Raw genomic sequence first — 19899 nt, forward strand, 5'->3', positions numbered from 1 at the left:
AAAGAAAGAAAGAAAGAAAGAAAGAAAGAAAGAAAGAAAGAAAGAAAGAAAGAAAGAAAGAAAGAAAAGATGAGCCCTAGTATGTGGTCGTGGAATGTCTGGGAGCATTTCAGTCCATGGTAATAGGAAATTAGAAGGACTACCGAATGAATCCGTGGAGCCAGCTGAGATGTTTAGACAGAACACTGAAAGTGCCTACTTCTTCTGATGACCCTGATCAAATACGAGAAGAAAGAGACAACCTGAGAAGGAACTGCTCAGGTTTTTTAGAGGAATTATAGAGGGTCCAGAAAAGTCTTTATGGCCAGCACATGGTTCTCAAAGTAATAAATGGCTTCAGGACAAATGTCAAACCCAGGGCCTGTCAATAAAGAGGGACTCAGGATAGAAACGAAGTCAAAGGCATAGACTTGGAAAGATTTAAGGGCAAGTCTCACAGGTTTTCTCAGATGAACAAGTTGGCTTCTAATAATTTTAGAATTATGCTGCTCAGATGCTTTCAGACCAGAGGGCCTCGCTCCCAACTCCCTGATTCTCAGTCTAGGTAAGAGAGACAAATCTTAGAGAGATTTGTAAGTGTGGCATTTGTATAATTAAGTGAATTATAAGCTGATATACAGGAAGCCAACTTTTTTTTTAGATTTCTTTTTAAGGATTTTATTTATTTATTAGAGAGAGACTGAGAAAGAGAGAGAGAGCCCTCAATATTTTGAAAGGAATTACATAATCCGGGGCTGAAAGGGATAGAGACAGTTCAAAGAAAAGAAGCTTTGGGTTGTCAACTTCCTTTGGGCAGGGGGCAGCTACAAACACAAACATTTCTTATGGAAAATAAAAGAGTTAAAGAGAATGAAACCAACTGCCGAGAGTCTGGACCCACGAAGAACCACACACAGGGAGTAGAACTGGGCCCTCGTCAGGAATCTGGTGGCATGTGTCTGACTCCGTTTCAGAGTTGCTGTGGATCAAGGACACATCTGTGACCAGGAGTGTTGGTCCCCTGTCTGTCTCACCTCCATGCACCAAACGTGCATGGGTCTTCAGGGCAAGGGAATTGTTCTTGAGGGGCTACAGTCACGGTCGCCCAGATTGGGGCCTGGCAGAGTTAACAAGACAAGACCCTGGATCTCACGCTGATGCCTTGACAGGGTGAGACATGGCAGGTCTTGGGAAGGAGGTAGCTACGTTCTGCACGTGGTTGCTAGAAGTCGGACGATGGTACACAGCCTCTGAGATGGCCTCTGTCGATTTTGTGCTACTGCCCCTCACGTGCAAAGATGGAGCCTAACTCCCTTCCCCTTGAATCTGGGCCGGCCTAACGACCTGATCGATAGAATGCAGCCTAAGTGACATTCTTGGATTTCTGAAATGAATCTTAAGATGCCCCACAGCCCCCACTGGGACACCTTGGGCTGCTCCCTTGGGGGCCACTCCCTGTCAGAACCTAGCTGCCACGCTCTGAGAAGCCCAAGCGACACCGAAGGGTCGTGGTAGGCGCTCCAGACAGCTGCCGCAGAGCTCCCGGCTCCCAGCTAACCGCCGGCGCCGGCTGCCGGGCCCATGGAATAAGCTGCCCTGGAAGCTGAATGCATTTGAGCTTTCAGATGACCCCAGCTCCAACATCTGTCTGCAGCTGCTTGAAGAGTCCTAAATGAGAACCCCATTGACCAAATGCCGTCTCCTTATAGGCCCTTGACAGATAATAAATCTGTTTTAATTTACCAAGTGTAGGGTGATTTGTAATGCAACGATAGGTCACCAGAACAGCATCTCTAAGTCACTGAACCAAACCTCAATTGCGTATCTCACACTTCTTTTATAAGGCATTTAAATCCTAATTTATATATGCCATTCTTAGTCGGGTTACCTGTGCCTTACAACTGAGTATGTTCCTAACTGGTAGAGATTTGGTAACTAGAAGTGGGATCCATTAAAAAGTGAGCAAGAGAGAATCTAACATGGGTAATTAATTGAGGAGAAGAAAGAATAAAATACGAGGATCTCACCTTTGGTGGCTGGAAAGTCAGTGACCTTGTTAGGAAGTGGCAAAGCGTTCGGCCAGGCTGTCACCTGTGGGACCACACGGTGCAGAACAGATGGCAACCTCGCTACAGGTGTAGGGAAAATGGTAGGAAAAAATCAGGATGCTGGTATGAACTAGCGCCCGGTAGCTTTCAGCAGAGACCCCCAAGAGAGAATGAACTCAACCTGGAACCCATCTGAAAGCAGGTATCAAGAGAAACACAACTTTGCTAAACAGGGCCACTGCCTGTGCTCTGCAACCTGATAAGAAGTCTTCAGTGAGAAGGTCCGCTGGGTTGTTTAGATGCCTTCTGCCTCTTGAACAGATCTTAGTAGCACGGATGGCTCACGGTATGGAACGTCGGGGTCTGTCCTTTGTTCTGAGCATACCCTTCCTTCTTTGTTAGCATTTTCTATTTTTATGAAATAACAGTGATGGTGGATGGTATTTGCCTTTTTTAATATCTTTATTTGGAAAAAAAATATTAGCAAACTATCTCAAATTTTTACCAGCATTTGAAATGCCAAACTCTGGGACTTGAGGTGCAGCTCTGGCCTTGCAGATCTTTCCAGAAGAGTCAGAGCCCAGAGGGGTGGGATCTAAGGATGCTCTTATTGTCCAGCAACCCAACTCAGCCAGCCAGGGGATGGGGCATCACTGAGCAATTAAAATATGATCAACAGAAATGTTTATTGGGTACAAAAGGGGTAGCTAGAGTCCTCGTGGGTCCAGGAGGGCCGTGGCCAAGCAGGAGCCCCGCTCACAGCCGGTCCGGGGCATCCTGGAAGAACTCGTTGCACATGATAGTGACCAGGGCCAGAAAAACAGCGTATTCCTGGAAGTCCACCTGCTGGTCGCTGTTCTCGTCCAGGTCGCCCATCAGCTTCTTCAGGCCCTCCTCATCCACCTTCTCCTGAAAGTGAGACAGAACAGCTCAGAGGCTGCTCCCCACCCCACACCCCTACGGGTTAGAGCCCAGCCCTCCCTTGGCACTGGGCAGTGGGTGAGCGGTAGGCAGGGCGCCCCCTGGGAGCTACAAAGAGGCCCCATGAGTGAGGACGGGTGGGCGTTCACTGGGAAGGTCTCCAGCTGCCCCTGCCGGGAGCAAGGAGCACCCAGGTCCTCCCTAGCCCAGCGAGGTGGGCGTCACTCTCCCACTTCACTGATGAAGAAACTAAAAATTTTTGAATTCAGAAAAGGCAAATATTTTATTTATTTAAAGAATTTATTTATTTACTTGACAGACAGAGATCACGAGTAGGCAGAGAGGCAGGCAGAGAGAGAGGAGGAAGCAGGCTCCCTGCTGAGCAGAGAGCCCGATGCGGGGCTCGATCCGAGGACCCTGGGATCACGACCCGAGCCGAAGGCCGAGGCTTAACCCACTGAGCCACCCAGGCACCCCAAGGCAAACATTTTAATACCAGCCAAAATGAAACCAAATTAGAAAAGCTTAACCAAAAAAAAGCATTAAAGAAATAAAGGGCATGCACCACAAGTTCAATGCCTGAGACCTGACTTTTTTAATTCTTCAGGGCAGGGGAGGGGCAAACCGAAAGCTGACAGCATTTCTCTGCCACTGCCCCAGGGCGCACACGTGTTTCCCAATGCAACTTCTTAGTTTGGCATATAACATGGCAAGTAAGAGCGAGAGAGCTGTGTGCTCTTGGACCAGTCACCTCCCCTCTCTGGGCTTTGGCTTGACCCAGGCAGGGTATTGGACAGATGGACAGCTGTCCATCCTCTGGAGAGCCACAGGGACAGCAGAAACAGAGCATGCCTACGTGCCTGGGCCCCAGCCACCCCCCCTTGCCCATGAGGTCACGCCCTGTGTCTGCTTCACCAGGCACCCACACACACACACACACACATGAGGACCCCCCAACCCAGCCAGCCCCACTCACCCCAACAAAGCTGGGCAGCTCCTTGTGCAGAAGTGCCTTCATCTCCCCCTTACTCAGCTTGAACTTGTCACCCTCTTGGCCAGAATACTTGTGGAAGGTGGCGACCATCACAGCCAGTGCCTGCTCCAGGGGACTGGACATCTTGGATCTGGGGCCACAGGGGTGGATCTGGGTGGGAGGTGATGGGGACATTCAGCCCAGCCCACAGGACATTCTGCCCTTGTGCCCTGAAGTGCCTCTCCAAACCCCTCTCTGCCTCTCCCCTGAGACCATTCCTCCCTAAGGAGTCGTCTCCCCCAGACGAGGGACCCCTAAGGCCAGAGGAAGTGTCTAAGTATGTTTCCTCCACTGGACCAAGGACCCTCACAGGAGAGAGACGGACATTCCCACACACTGGAGACCTCTGAGCCGAGGGCGCTCTCTCCATCAGACAGTGCAGAGGTGAAGGCCCCTGAGCCACCCTCCCCACCAGGAAGAATCCTAAGGGGATTGGTACTAAAGGAATGACATGTCCTGGGCCCTGGGAATGGCAGGACAGAACTCAGGCCATCCTTTCCATGGCTCTGCCTCTGAGCATGCTCTGAGCAGCCCCCAGGGGGCTTAGGGGGAGTGCTGGGGTGAGGACCCCTACCCAGTGTCAGCGGTAAGTAACGTCCTGGGCCCACCCCGCTAGCTCTGCTTTCTCACTCGGGAAGAGAAGGGAAGGGGCAGAGGGCTGGGCACCATGCAGCTCCTCAGGGCAGGGACCCAGGCAGGCCCCCACACACTTGAGATCCCTGGCTCTTGTCCCTTAAGTCCTGATGGATTCCAGGACTTTGGAAAAACAAAACCCAAGACTCTCGTTAAAGCACCACCCTCCACACCTCCTCTTCCTGGGCCTAGGCCCCCAGAAGGGTCCCTAATCTGCGATGCCCAGACCGTGAGACCCAAGAGAAGGCTTCAGAGCAACCTGTAAACTGAGACCTCCCACAGAAGAGCCTGGAACAGCCCTCAGTTGGGCACATCACACAAGGTTCCCCAAAGGGAGAGACCCAGAATGAAAAAACTGCAGACAAAGACTGAGACCACGGGCACCCCCAATCAGCACTCAGCAAGACAGAAGCACTCACCAGACCAGATGACAGAGAGGCTCTGGAAGGAAAGCAAAGAGCCAGGCGCCCACACTGGGGTTTATATGCCTACCGCACTGGCCCCCAACCTGGCATTTGAAGGAAATCAAACCTGCCCTAACCTGATTAGCGAAAGCCTGGCCTCCCGCCACCCCCAGCCACTCCCTGCCGACCCCGCCCTCCCAGAGACCTCCAGCTCCACCGCTAGAGGAAGGCCAAGCTGGGGTGGGGGGATCGGAGGGGGGGACCCGGTGTCACGGGGAAGGGGTGGCCTGGGCCCAGGGTGAGGGGCGGTCGCCCCTGTTTGTGGGCCTCAAGTCTCAGGCTGGGCCTTGCTCGTATGACACATACTTGCGAGCCATAGCTCACTTGTGAGTCAGAGGCTCCAAGCCTCCAGGGACTTCCCAGGCCTGTGTGTGTGTGTGTGTGTGTCTGTCTGTCTGTGTCTGTGTGTGTGTCTCTGTGTGTGTGTGCGCACACCCGCGTGCAAGCTGTCTTCGAGGACTCACTGGGGGGAGCTTCGAAGCTGGCCGCGAAGTAGTAAGGGAAGCACCTTCCCACCTTGCGCGGCCCGCTGTGGGTGGGAAGGCGTCGGAAAGGAGCCAGGGAAGGGGGAGAGACCGCCGAGCTGTGCTCACCGCGCAGTCGGGGTGAGCCCGTCAGGGTGCGCTGTATGGACGCCCCTGGAGGGTCCAAACCGAGACGGGAAGGCTTGGGGGGCGGGCAAGTGCGCAGGGGCTGGACAGCTCCCGGAGCAAGAGGCCGGAGCTGGGCAGGCCGCAGTCACCGCCCTCCTCACCCAACCCCTGCAGGCCCCGCCCCGCACCCGGAGAAAGGCCTGCGCTGCAGCCCGTCAGGACCCAGCACAGGGTTGGGTTTTTAGAGAAGACCGGGCTTCGGGCTGCCCCCTGCCAGGCGCCCCTGCCAGGCGCCCCTGCCGCCGCCCTTTGTCTACCCCCACCAGTCTGGGCACCGCCCTTCCGGCCGACAGGCTCCCTTCCCCCTCCAGATGTCCAGCAGCTTCTTTCCCTTCCCCCAACGCCCCAGGGCTAGGTGACTCACCCCCTGTTCCAGGCCCAGATGCCCAGGCAGTGACTCAGCTGCGCTTGCCTCCTCCCGAAGGCCCCAGCGGTGCTTGCAAACACCAGCCCACCCTGGGAGCGGAGGGTGCTAGCATGGAGACCCTTCATAGGCCCCCTCTGGGAGCTTGGCATCAGACACCACAGAGGAGCTGGGACTGAGAACCGACAGGATCAGATGGATGCCAGGCTGCTCTCTCCTGGGGCCGCCTCGGGGCTCGGGCAGCCTGAACGTGCAGATGGGGTCGGCCCTTGGAGACCCCGGGTCCCCAACTCTCTCAGGCACACCCCCCCACCCCGCTGTGCTACTGCTCCTCCCTATCAAGCCCTATTTCCTGTAGAACTTGAAACAAAAGTCCTTCACCCCGAGGGTAAAGCCCAGTTGGCGCCATTCGTGACCTTTTGCACTTCTTCCATTTCACCTCAGGACTTTGGTGAATGCCTGTGAGGCTCAGGCATCACAGTGGCCCCCATGGCTCCTCCCCAGGCCTGGAGGTGAGGTGCTTGGACTCTGGCGCCCACCAGCTTCCCAACCCCTCCACACACACCCTAGCCTGGGTCCCTGCGCCTTGAGCACACCATACCTGCAGCTGGTACTCTGAGACCCACTGCTTGTGCTGACCCCTGCTCTCCACCTCGCTGCCTGTTGAAATCCCAGCTGTCCTTCAAAGGCCCGGTAAATGCCACCTACTTGGTGGAGACTTCCCCAGGCCCAGCCAGACCCCATCTCTATCTGCTCCATCCCATACAAGGACTCCTTTTGTCCTTGTGCACTAGCGCGTCTGCCCTGGGCAGAATCATTCCAGTGCGAGTCTTCTCTTGCCTTCACCCCCACACGGTGAGCTCACTTGGCAGGGACTGGGTCTTACTGGTCTCTGAAGGTCTCACGCATAGCCTGTGCCAACCACTGTTTATGATTACTGAGCACAGCGGGGGCGCTGGGGAAAGTATTCAGGACCCAAGGGACCTCTTCACCTCCCAAATCACAGCAAGGGTTCTGTTACCAAATCATAACTTCTCCAGATCCCAGGAGTGGCCCTTAGACTCTGGGCTGGAAAACAGCTTCCGGAAGCTGCAAAACCCTGAGGAAACACCGCTCCAGCCTGGGGCCTGGGGAGGGAGGGAGCTGAGCAAGGGCCCCAGCAGCAGGGATGGAGATAGTGGAAACTGGGAGAGAAGGTCGGAGAGCCACAGAAACAGAAGGAAATGAGAGAGTGGAGAGAGCCACTGATTACCAGGGCAGCACTTGGAGACATGGTATCTCTGTGCAATGATCCAGGGCGTTCCCAGGGCCGGCCACGGGGCTGACATTGGGGCACACCTGCTGTGTGCTCCGTTCCTCCCCAGGAACCGAGGCCCAGATGGAGCCCATCAAGCAGCCAGATTCCTGGGATGGGTGCAAATCACATTAATCTGCCACTAACTCACAGTGTGGGTTGAGTAACGCCCTCCCAGTCTGCAGAACAGAACCGGAGGGTTGGACAGAATGACCCCAGAGTCCAATCCCGGTCCACATTCTCCAGGGAGCACAGCTGGGCCATGGGCACATCCCTAGCAGTGACTCTGCCTGTGCCCAGCTTGGATAGCTGGGTCAGGGCTCCCTGTCCACGCTCCTGCCTGGGCCAGAGCCCTGCCTCATGTCCCCGCCTGGCTCCTGCCCCCTGGTGGTTGAGACCTGCGGTTGCTGGTGGATCTCACCACCCCACCCCACCCCCACCCCTCCTCCCTACCACCTGGTCCGCAGCCCTCCACCTGCTCTGCCCCTGACTCAGGAAGGAAGATGCAGTGCTGACTCACCTCCAAGGGGCCTTCCCACACCCACACCCTCACACCTGCCTGACACATCAGCTGTTTCCTGGACAGTCCCTGTTAAAAGCCTTAAGCACTCGGGCGGGAGGAGCAAGGTGGCATAAGTGAGGGGCCGAACACTGCCAAGCTCTGTCCACACACCCCTCTCCTCTCCCCGGAGCAGCACAGCAGAAAGAGAAACGGCCCCAGTGTCGGGGCCCCAGGCTGAAGCCCTGGCGTTCCCTCTGGTTCACCAGGTGACCCTGGCCAGGTGTACCGCACCCCTGACCTTCCACCTTTCCACCACAAGAATCCCTTTTATTAGTCCTCTACCCCCAAAAAATGTATTTTTAAATATTTTCTTTTTTTTTTTTACGATTTTATTTATTTATTAAGAGAGAGTAGAAGAATAAATGAAACAAGATGGGATTGGGAGGGAGACAAACCATAAGTGACTCTTAATCTCACAAAACAAACTGAGGGTTAATGGGGGGAGGGGGGTTGGGGGGGGGGGGATTATGGACATTGGGGAGGGTATGTGCTATGGTGAGTGCTGTGAAGTGTGTAAACCTGGCGATTCACAGACCTGTACCCCTGGGGATAAAAAGATATTATATGTTTAAAAAATAAATAAATAAATAAATAAATAAATAAATAAGAAAAAAAAATGTAAAAAAAGAGAGAGTGAGTGAGAGTGAGAGATGCCACCTCCTGACGGTGCCCAGGAGAAGAATGAGACACAAAGAGAGTGGGGGCAGGGGGCGACAGTCATCCTCCCTGGGCTGTCAGGAGGGTTAGGGTTGTCAGGAGGCAGCAGAGAGAGACCACAACTTGGAGGGGGAGTGGGCAGAGGGAGAGGGAAAAGCAGGGAGCCTGACTTGGGGCTGGATCCCAGGACTCCAGGATCATGACCTGAGCGGAAGGCAGACACAACCCACTGAACCACCCAGGACCCCCTATTTTCTCTTAACAAACTGCAATAAATAACATCCCTAAGTACCCCTGATAGCATGATCAGCACAAGGAAACTTGGTTATCACCGTGCAATGATCGAGGGCGTTCCCAAGGCCAACCATGGGGCTGACATTGGGGCGCACCTGCTGTGTGCTCCGTGATTTCTGTATACTATTGCATTTAATTTACACGACTATCCCAGGAAGTGGGTATGATCTCACCCACTTTACAGAAGAGGAAACTGAGGCTCAGGCAAGTTTGCCCAGGTTCACACAGTTAACGAGGCATAAGGAACATAGGCTGTCACAACGGAAAGCCTCCTCTGCAAGCCCGGATCCCTGGGAAGCCCTGGGAGCTCTAACCTTCCCACTCCAACAGGGCGCACTGCCATTCTCCCACCACACCCACACCTGGCCACCTGGCCCCATTGCTCAACCTCCCCAGAGCCCAGGGAGCATCTTCGAGCCCCGCCCCTCTCCTCTTGCCTCCGTTGAAAGCAGACGTGAGAGGACCCTTCTTCAGGTCTTCCACCTCCCTCGGTAACCCTCTGTACCACAGATGCCACCACCATCCTCCTGATGACCCAGACCGGAAACCTGGCTGTCCTCCTGCTTCCCTCCACTGCCCTCCACAGCCTTCTCAGTGCTGCTTGTCGCTGTCACACTGCCCGAGTGTGGTTGTAGACACAACTGGACCCTTCTCCTGCCCTGGCATTGCCCCCCGCATCCCCCCCTCCTCAGCTCTGCCACCAGAGTGATCTTCCTAAATCCACACGTGAGCATGTCAGCGCTCAGGTGAAAGCCTTGTGACGTGTCTCTCTCTGCGGAGGGGGCTGCTGAGCGTAACAAGCCCTCCCAGGCACCAAGGTCACTGACGCCCAGACCACCCAAGCCATCATTCTCTCCGAGAGCCCTTCGTGCCTTTGCTCCCTGTCGGTCTCCCAGCCACCCTTTAAACTGAGCTCTGAGATCGTCTCTGTGCGGCACCCCAAATCCCCACCCTGGCCTCCCCATGTCCTAGAGCACATGCGTGCACATGCTCACACACACTCTCTTACACGCGCACACATGCACATGTGCACACCATCACACGCACACACACTCACGCAGATGAACTCGCTCGCACGCGCGCTCACACGCGCGCGCGCACATGCAGATGTGCACACAATCGCACTCACGCGGATGAACTCGCTTGCACGCGCGCTCACACTCACACACTCTTACACGCACACGCATGCACATGTGCACACCATCACACGCACGCACACTCACGCGGATGAACTCGCTCGCACGCGCGCTCACACACGCACGCGCGCACATGCAGATGTGCACACAACCGCACTCATGCGGATGAACTCGCTTGCACGCGCGCTCACACTCACACACTCTCTTACACGCGCGCACATGCACATGTGCACACCATCACACGCATGCACACTCACGCAGATGAACTCGCTCGCACGCGTGCTCATACGCGCGCACGCACTCCCATGCACACGCATATACACACGCGCTCACACATATGCGCTTACTATCGCGTGAGCACACATGTGTGTGCTCTCACATGCTCACACGCATGCATGTGCACACTCACACATACACACCCACGCACCTGCGCACACTCACATAGGTAGCTGTTCCTCCCATGGACCCCACTGGCCCCCTGCCCTGTAACAGGGACTTCGATAAGACTGTTTCTTTATGTGTCTCCCCCTCTAGACTGGGCTGCTGATAAGCACTGAGTATCGTCCATTCCCAGTACCCCCAGGGCTTGACACAGAGCAGGTGTTTGGCAGATGGCCAGTGCTGCCCCTCTTCGCCTCCATCCTCCCCCTCCCCTCAACAGCGCATTTCCAGACCAGGCTCTGCCCCCACCCCAAACCCTTCTAGAAGCTGACTTGCTGCCTTTGCAACCACCCCGCTCTCTCCCCTGTCACCAGATGCTTCCTTCTTGCCCAGGCCAGTGCTTTGGGGAGGAGGCAATTTAACACCCACTCCCCAGAGGGGCTTCTAGCGGGGCGGAGCCCTTCCACTCCTCTCTCTGTCCACAAGGAAAGGGTGAGAGTCTGCGCCTTGGTTTTCTGTCAGCCAGCCAGCTGCATCCTCCTCACCATCCCATGAGCCCACCCCCCAGAGGCAGTTGGAAAAGGTAGGGAGGTCAGTCTGGGAAGCCACAGGAGAGGAACACACCATTAACTAGACTCATGTCTCAGGGGATATGGTCAGGGACAAACCACTCCTTGTGCCCCCGATCTCCAGTCACCCCGCCAACGCCTGTGTCCTTGCGAGGAAAGCAGACTGTCCCCCGGCACTGCTGGACCTCAGTTAGTGGACTTGCTTCCCCACTCACAAGCCCCGACAGAGGCCTGTAGGTCTGGGGCCTGCTGTCTGACTCAGAAGCCACCCACCCGCCTGCAGGTTCCTCGCTCAGCCGGGAGCCCAGCTGCCGTTCCAGCAAGCACCCAGGCCTGGGCAGCAGGTTTCTACGTTTGTCAGAATGGAGGCTCCAGGGCGGAAGATGCATTCGGTAGGACCGGTGCCAACAGAAGTCCACATAAAGCAGGAGGAATCACCACTTTCCCAGAAACACCCAGCGCAGGAGAGGCATTCTCATGTGTTCTGATAAACCCAGGGAGCGTCCCAAATCTCAGAGAGGGACTAAGGGCTGCTTCAAAAAAAGAAAGTTGACTCAGGAAGGTGAGCAGTGATCTTAAAAATTATAGGGTGTTGCTCATGAGGAAGTGGTTTAAAAAGACATGTTTGAAGAGATCAATGTGTAATACTAGGAAATGGTGAGACATCAGAGAAGACAGATTCTGGGTTTTAACATTGGCCTCACCATGTTCTCCTTCTGCCAGCCAGGATCTCCCAGGAGCAGGAAGCCCCATGCGAGCTCGCCAGAGCAGAAAAGGTGATGTGCTGGGTTGCAGAACTGCTGATCTCATGGAGGTGATTCAAGGCCCAGTTCCCGGGTGCCCCAAACACCACACCGTTCAAACTCTTCAGTGTGGCCCTCAAGGACCCAATTCTCCAATTCAGTCTTCATGCATACCCTCAGCAAATATGTATTCAGTAGGCCCTGGGAATACACTGGTGACCAAGACACACAGAGCCCTCGCGCAGGCAGAGTACGTAATCAAATGGGGAAGATGGGCCCTGCATGTAACGTACAGATCATGGTAAGGGCGATGAATAAAAACGGCCAGGTGTGATGACAGACTCATCCCCTGGGCAGGTGGGTGGGGAGGGACTCTCAGAGGAGGAGGCCCGAAGGATGAGGAGTCGCCCACACAGGGAGGGGAGGGTGTGTTCCAGGCTTGGCCCTGGGATGGGAGGGAGTTCAGGATATGAAGGGAGAAAAGAGCGATGTGGGCAGACCACGGATGGTGAGGGCAGAAGGGCATGAAACGGAATTAGAAAGGTCAGGAGGGGTTGAATCACGCAGGGCCTTGTAAGGCCATGGTCAAGAGTTTCGATTGTATTCTAAGTACAGCAGGAAGCCATTAGAAGGGGGTGGAAGGCTCCTGCTGGGTCACTCAGAAGAGTGCACAACTCTTAATCTCGGGGTCATGAGTTCAAGCCCACGCTGGGCATGGAGCCTACTTAATAATTACTATTATTGTTTCTCAGGGGCACCTTGCTGGTACAGTCGGTTGAGCGTCCAACTCTTGATTTTGACTCAGGTCAAGCCCCATGTCGGGCTCCACACTCAGGGGGGCATCCACTTGTCTGTCTCCCTCCCCCTCTGCTAGTCCATCCCCCACGCCCACTCTCTCTCTCTAATAAGTAAATTAAAAAATAAATAAAATTTTTTAAAATAATAACTTTTTTTAAAAAGATGATTCTTTAAAAAGATGATTTTTTTTAATTTTTTAAAAAATTTTGGGGCACCTGTGTGGCTCAGTGGATTAAGCCACTGCCTTCGGCTCAGGTCATGGTCTCGGAGTCCTGGGATAGAGCCCCGAATTGGGCTCTCTGCTTGGCAGGGGCCCTGCTTCCCCCTCTCTCTCTGCCTGCCTCTCTGCCTACTTGTGATCTCTCTCTGTCAAATAAATAAATAAAATCTTTAAAAAACAATAAAAAGATGATTCTGGGGAATTCTCCGTGGAAGATGGCAAAGTAAAGATATTTTTGTATCTCTACTTCAGAGCCTCACTAAGAATAAGCAAACACAACAACATGTAAAGAGAAGAAAAGATCATGTTCAATGAAACTTGTATGACTCCAAGCCACAAATCATGAAGGATACCAGTCAAATGTAGTTACGGTGGATCTAAGCAAGGGCGTTACGTGAAAGCAGAAACATGCTGCCCTAACCTTTGGGTGGGACACCCCCTTCAAGGGTACCCAGTGTCCCTTTGACTGAAGCAGGAATACCGCAGTTGAGAACAGGCTGAGGAGAGGTTTCCACTGGAGACCTAGTTTGACACCTCAGGACAGCAGGGAAGGAAGCTTAAGAAGAAACCACGGGATGACGCTCCTATTGTTTTGTGACATGGCCTCCCAGTCAAGGATGAACCCAGCTGGAACAGGACAAGACACAGAGAATTGGGGCGCCTGGGTGGCTCAGTGGGTTAAGCTGCTGCCTTTGGCTCAGGTCATGATCTCAGGGTCCTGGGATCGAGCCCCGCATCGGGCTCTCTGCTTGGCAGGGAGCCTGCTTCCCTCTCTCTCTCTCTGCCTGCCTCTCTGCCTACTTGTAGTCTCTCTCTGCCAAATAAATAAATAAAATCTAAAGAAAAAAAAGAGAGACACAGAGAATATCAGAGTGTGTGCTGCCAGGTTTTACTGTGACACGACCCCATCTCCCAAGTGCCAAACCCTGAGAGGAGCTGTGCCCTCCACACACCCGCAGGTACCATCTGAGGCCACTATACTCTTACCCCATTCTACAGCACACCACCCCTCAGGCGATAACTAGCTCATGCAAAGTAAATAATAATCAGAAAGGATCATCTCAGGACACCTGGGTGGCTCAGTCTTTAAGCCTCTGCCTTCAGCTCAGGTCCTGATCCCAGGGTTCTGGGATCAAGCCCCACGTCAGGCTCTCTGCTCAGTGGGGAGGCTGCTTCTCCCTCTCCCTCTGCATGTAGCTCCCTCTGCTTGTGCTCACTCTCTCTCTGTCAAATAAATAAATAAAATCTTTTAAAAATGTATCGGGGAAATAATTTTGATATTTGATAAGGAGAATTCAAGATGAAAAAAAGTGGGACAAATAGAAACATAATACAGGAAAATATAGATATCATAAACACAAAAGGGGGATGCTTGGGTGGCTCAGAGGGTTAAGCCTCTGCCTTCGGCTCAGGTCATGATCTCAGGGTCCTGGGAGCATCAAGCTCTCTGCTCATCGGGGAGCCTGCTTCCCTTCCTCTCTCTCTGCCTGCCTCTCTGCCTACTTGTGATCTCTCTGTAAAAAAAAAAAAAAAAAAAAGTCAATTTTTGTGGCTTTTTCCTGTAACTCCCTCTCTCAGTCTTCCTAGCTGCTCATACTTCAAGAAACCCCATGGTGCTCACCCAGCGTTAGCCCTTATTTCTGAGTGGTGGAGTAGTGACCACTTTGTTGCATCCGTATTTGCTCATTGCCTAACTTGTTGTTGTTGTTGCTGGGGTTAATGGATGTGGGTCACAGACACTCTAAGAAAGAAGCAGAAAAAAGGAGCCTAGCAGGTGTTTCTAAGAAGAGGTTGAAGCAGGACAAGTGGGAAGCAGGAGACTGGCCCCTGTGGGGTGGGGGTGGCTGGGGTCTGACGGGAGGAGCACTAGAGAGGGAAGGAAGTAGAGAGATATGAGAATGAGTTTTGAGGTTGAACTTGCTGACAAATTGGATCTAGTGAGTGAGAGGGAGGAAGACGACCAGAATTGACCTGAGGGCCTGAATGGATGGTGACACCATTGCTATGTGGGGGGTAGCGTGGATTTGGAGGGAAAACCAGGAGTTTGCTTGTGGATTGGCCGGTTCCAGATCCTGTGAGACATACTGCAGCCCGTCTGTGTGCTGGACCGTGAGGACATCTCCAGAGAACAGAACAGTCGGTGCAACCTTCCCTCAGGGAGCTTGGCTGTTGGTGAGGACAAGTCAGACACACGAGGGAGGCATATGGTATTTCAAAAGTTACAAGGGCAATGTTGAGGGCGGAAGCCAGAAGGAGGAAGAGCCTGAGAGGAGGCTCAGTTTAAAGGAAAGTGGCCACCAAAGGCTCCAAGAACAGCCACGTTAAAGCTAAGGCCTCAAGTGGAAGCGGTGGGTCACAGGGCAGAATGGCGGCGGAGGGGGAGGTTCCAGAGCTAACGGGGGCCTCAGAGACATGGGAAGACTGGCTTTCACTCTGAGGCAAATGGGGAGCCGCTGGGAGATTTCGAGCATAAGAGGGACATGATCTGATTCACATTTTAGAAGAATCGCTCTGGCTGCAGTGCAAGTATGTGAGACGAAGACGGAATGCACTCACCCTGCTCCGTGCAGGGTGCTCTTCCAGACCCCACAGGATGGCGGAAACTGCACGCAGTCCTCAACCCCAGACACAGTGTTTCTTCCTGGACACGCAGAGCTTATGACACAGTCTCCCTTACAAACCAGGCCCAGCGAGAGAGAAGCACAATGCCGTGCAGGAGGTGGACAGCGTGGACACGGGACCCTCCATGACGCTACTACCCACCTGAACACACACATTTGGGGCATCAGTTGACCAAAGGAAGGGGGACTGCTGTGTATGTCCCTCTAAAGGGGCAGGGGGACATGCTGGGAAATAATTAGAAAACTATTACAGCGGCGCCTGGGTGCTCAGTTCTTAAGCGTCTGCCTTCAGCTCAGGTCATGATCCCAGGGTCCTGGGATGGAGTCTCACATCATGGTCTCCGCTCTGCAGGGAGCCTGCTTCTCCCTCTCCCTCTGCCGCTCTCCCTGTTTGTGCTCTCTCTCCCTCTCTCTCTACCTGTCAAATAAATAAACAAAAATCTTTAAAAAAAAAAAAAAAAAAAAGGAGTGAGAGATGACAGGACTTGGATGACTGTGGCGGCGGTGGAAGGGGAGAGATGCCAGTGATTTTGGACACGTTTTGAATGCAAAACAGGCAAGATTTCAGACCAACTAACTGTGTGATGTGAGATGTGAAAGGCGGCAAGAACACTGCATGTTTCTGTCCTGAGAGGCCAGGAGAATGGGGGAGAAGGGAAGGGGCAGGGGGAGAGCAGGGGGAGGCTGTCGGGAGAGCACCTTTGGACATGAGAAGCTTAAGCTACAGTTTAGACAGGGCTATTCTCGTTCCAGTTCTGCCCCTTGGCTAGCTCGTGGGGACCCAGCCCCTTAGAGCTCCCATACCCCACTCTGGGAGCTCATGGCCCCTCCTCCCTGTTTAAGGCTTTCTTTATAGGCCCCACGATTTCCTGTTTGTTTGCTGATGGCATCTGCCACCAGGCAGACTCCAAGCCCCATGAAGGCAGAGGAGCGCCTGGCCCGCCATGCACTCTGCATCAGGAGGTGCAGACCCCATGAACGGGTCTCCACCGGCGCCACCCTCATTCAGGGACAGCAAGCCCAGGATCAGACCACCGGATGCCAGGCTCAGCAGCTCTCCGGTCTCCAGCAAGTGCCTTGGCTTCCTCATCTGCAAAACGGAGAAGACGGGACTGATGTCATTGGGGTGTAGGGATTTGGGAATTCATACGTGCAAAATTCTCAAAACAGGGACAGTAGGTGGGGCATCCAACTCTTGGTTTCTGCTCAGGTCACGATCTCAGGGTCAGGGTCCTGAGATCCAGCCCTGTGTGGGGCTCTGCACTCAGCACCAGTCTGCTTGGGACTCTGTCCTCCTCTACCCCTCCCCCCACACACCCTTTCTCCCTCTCCCTCTCTCTAAAATAAACAAGTAAATCTTAAAAAAATAAATACTCAGAACAGAGCCTGGTATAGAATAAGTACTTGGAAATTTAGTTGTTCTTTGCTACTACTTGTTAAAAATTCCTCCTCCCTGGTCTCCTTGCATCTGCTCTGCCCTTCCACTCTCTGTCTTTTCATTTTGCAACTGAAATTATTCCAAATACAACTCTGCTCAGGTCTCAGGCTCAAGTGCACATACCTGGGCACTCCCATTGCTGGAAAAAAAAACATACAAGAGCTCCTGGGTGGCTCAGTAGGTTAAGTGTCTGCCTCTTGACTTCAGCTGGGATGGGTTGGTGACCTCAGCGTCGTGAGATCAAGCCCCACATCCATCTCTCTGCACCACATGGAGTCTACTTAGAATTCTTTCTCTCCCTCTCCTGTTCCTCCCACCTCTAAACACAACAATGACAACAATCAGTGGTTACTGACCCCCTAGTCCTGTCCCCCTCTCCAGCCTGGCCTCTTATCTCTGTCCATTTTGCTCTTGAGCTCCAGCCCCACCGAGTTTCCCTTAGAAACTCTGGCTCACCATGCTCCCTCCTGCCTCAGGGCCTTTGCACCTGAAGGTTCCTGTGTCTGGGAAGCCCTTCTCCTCTCAGCTCTGCCCTTTGCCTGTGCTGCCCCTCTTGCACATCTCAGCTCCAGCGTGGTTCCCACCAAGGTGCTCCCCAATCCCAGAAGAGGTCACACTTCTTTGTCAAAAATTACCACAGAGGTGGGCCCATGGGTGGCTCAGCCAGTTAAGAATGGGCCTTTGCTCAGGTCATGACCTTGGGGTTCTGGGATCGAGCCACGCGTCTGGCTCCCTGGTCAATGGGAAACCTGCTTCTCCCTCTCCCTCTGCCTGCGGCTCCCCTGCTTGTGCTCTCTCTGTCAAATAAATCAATAAAATCTTTAAAGAAAAAAAGTCACCACAAATGTGACCCTTCAGAAGTTACCCCCATTTGTTGGTGTGATCACGTGGTTATGAGCCTTCCTCCCCTCTAAACTAGAAGTCCTGTGATGTCAGGAAGCACATCTCTTCCCGCTGTTGCTGCCTTGGGGGTCGCACACAAGCACTAGATTCTGAATGAATGAATGAATGAATGAATGGGTCTTCCGCAGAAGCAACCACAGCCAACATACAGGGTCCATAAGGGGGCCCATCGTAGTTCCTGGGGCCAAACCACTGCCTGGCAGCCCGCCCAGAGTTAGCGAAAGACCTCTGGGCTGGGGGGACACTGGTGACCAGCCGTGTGTCCTTCACTAAGTCCTGTCACCTCCACAAGCCTCCATGTCTTCATCTGTAGAATGTGAGTGGGGATTCCTCCATCACAGGCTGTCAGGAGGACTAAGTGAGCCTTGGATTAGATTCTGGTTTCTTAAACTTTTTTTTTAAAGATTTTATTTATTTCTCAGAAAGAGAGTAAAAGAGAGCACAAGCAGGGGGAGCAGCAGGCAGAGGGAGAACCAGGCTCCCCGCTGAGCAGGGAGTCCGACACAGGACTCGATCCCAAGACCCTGAGATCATGACCCAAGCTAAAGGCAGAGGCTTCACCAACTGAGCCACCCAGGTGAACCAACACTGTAACATTTTTAAATAAAACCATTAAGACTGTTTTTTCTTTTTAAGATTTATTTATTTGAGAGAGAGAAGGGGGGAGAGAGAGAGAGAGAGATAGCACTTTGGGGATGGTGGAGAGAGAGATCAGTAAGCAGGGGGAGGGACAGAGGGAGAGGGAAATGCTGAATATGGAGCCTGACATGGAGGGTCGATCCCACAACCCCAACATCATGACCTGGGCCAGATGCTCAACCGACTGAGCCTCCCAGGTGCCCCCATTGAGACCGTTTTAAGCGTGTGTTCAGTGAAACCTAAACCTTACAATGGTTTGATACCATCCATTTCCCTCCACACACAGAAGATCCGTAAGGACACAGACACTGCGACAGCACCATACCCCTAGGGACCTACCAGACACACACAGACTACTCCACACAACAGCCACTGAGTACACATTCTTCTCAAGTGCACATAGAACATTCTTCAGGACAAATCACATGTAGGGCACAAAACAAGTCAACAAAATTAAGAAGATTGGAATCCAACCAAATGTTTTTCAATCACAGTGGAGTGAGACTAGAAATCAATAGCAATAGGAAATCTAGAAAATTCAAATATATGTAGAAATTGAACCACCGGTAGACCAAAGAAGAAATCACAAGGGAAATTAGAAAATATCTCAAGACAAATAAAATAAAAACACAGGGACACCTGGCAGGCTCAGTCAGTAGAACATGCAAATCTTGATCTTGGAGTGGTGAGTTTGAGCCCCACATTGGGCATAGGGATTACTTAAAAAAATTTTTTTAGGGGCACCTGGGTGGCTCAGTGGGTTAAGCCTCTGCTTTCGGCTCAGGTCATGATCTCAGGGTCCTGGGATGGAGCCCCACATCGGGCTCTCTGCTCAGCGGGAGCCTGCTTCCCCTCCTCTTTCTCTCTGACTGCCTCTCTGCCTACTTGTGATCTCTCTCTCTGTCAAGAAAATAAATAAAAACTTTTTTTAAAAAATTTCTTTAATAAAAATAAAAAATGAAGGGACACCTGGGTGGCTCAGTTGGTTGGGCATCTGCCTTCAGCTCAGGTCATGATCTCAAGGTCCTGGGATTGAGCCCCATGTCAGGCTCCCTGCTCACAGGGAACCTACTTCTTCCTTTCCTCCCCACTCATGCTTTCTCTCACTCTCTCTCTCTCTGAAAAAATAAATAAAATCTTTTTCAAAAATAAAAATATAAAAAATAAAGGGCCACCTGGGTGGCTCAGTTGGTGAAGTGTTTGACTCTTGGTCTTGGCTCAGGTCTTGATCTCGGGGTCATGAGTTCAAGTCAGGCACTGAGCTCCACACTGGGCGTGGAGCCTACTTTAGTAATAATAACAATAAGAAAGTAAAAATGAAAGCACTGCATGCCAAAACATGGGATGCAGCAAAAGCAGTGCCGAAAGGGAAGGTTATAGCAGAAAACATCTACAGTAAAAAAACGGAAGAGATGGGGCACCTGGGTGGCTCAGTGGGTTAAGCCTCTGCCTTCAGCTCAGGTCATGATCTCAGGGACCTGGGATCGAGCCTCACATTGGGCTCTCTGCTCAACGGGGAGCCTGCTTCCTCCTCTCTCTCTGCCTGCCT

At 52.9% G+C, this 19899-nt stretch overlaps 1 protein-coding gene across 3 annotated transcripts; it reads right to left on the reverse strand.

Annotated features, from left to right (window-relative positions):
• Nucleotides 1–2470: 2470 nt before the first annotated feature.
• Nucleotides 2471–5797, reverse strand: LOC111139029 (S100 calcium binding protein A2). 3 transcript variants are annotated; one of them, XM_022491122.1, is made up of 3 exons: nucleotides 5672–5797; nucleotides 3925–4092; nucleotides 2471–2936 (listed from the first exon to the last, which is right to left on the reverse strand). In XM_022491122.1, the coding sequence occupies exons 2-3, from the start codon at nucleotides 4063–4065 to the stop codon at nucleotides 2784–2786; spliced, it is 294 nt and encodes a 97-aa protein (XP_022346830.1). In that variant the 5' UTR covers nucleotides 4066–4092; nucleotides 5672–5797; the 3' UTR covers nucleotides 2471–2783. The 3 variants fall into 3 exon arrangements, with proteins under 3 accessions (XP_022346830.1, XP_022346831.1, XP_022346832.1); XM_022491123.1 differs by lacking the exon at nucleotides 5672–5797 and adding an exon at nucleotides 5034–5173; XM_022491124.1 differs by lacking the exon at nucleotides 5672–5797 and adding an exon at nucleotides 5034–5079 and having other exon boundaries at nucleotides 2699–2936; nucleotides 3925–4072.
• Between the last annotated feature and the right edge of the window lie 14102 nt (nucleotides 5798–19899).

Source organism: Enhydra lutris, unplaced genomic scaffold (genome assembly GCF_002288905.1).
Source record: "Enhydra lutris kenyoni isolate GAN:26980312 unplaced genomic scaffold, ASM228890v2 scaffoldscaffold94, whole genome shotgun sequence".
NCBI classification, from domain to species: domain Eukaryota; kingdom Metazoa; phylum Chordata; class Mammalia; order Carnivora; family Mustelidae; genus Enhydra; species Enhydra lutris.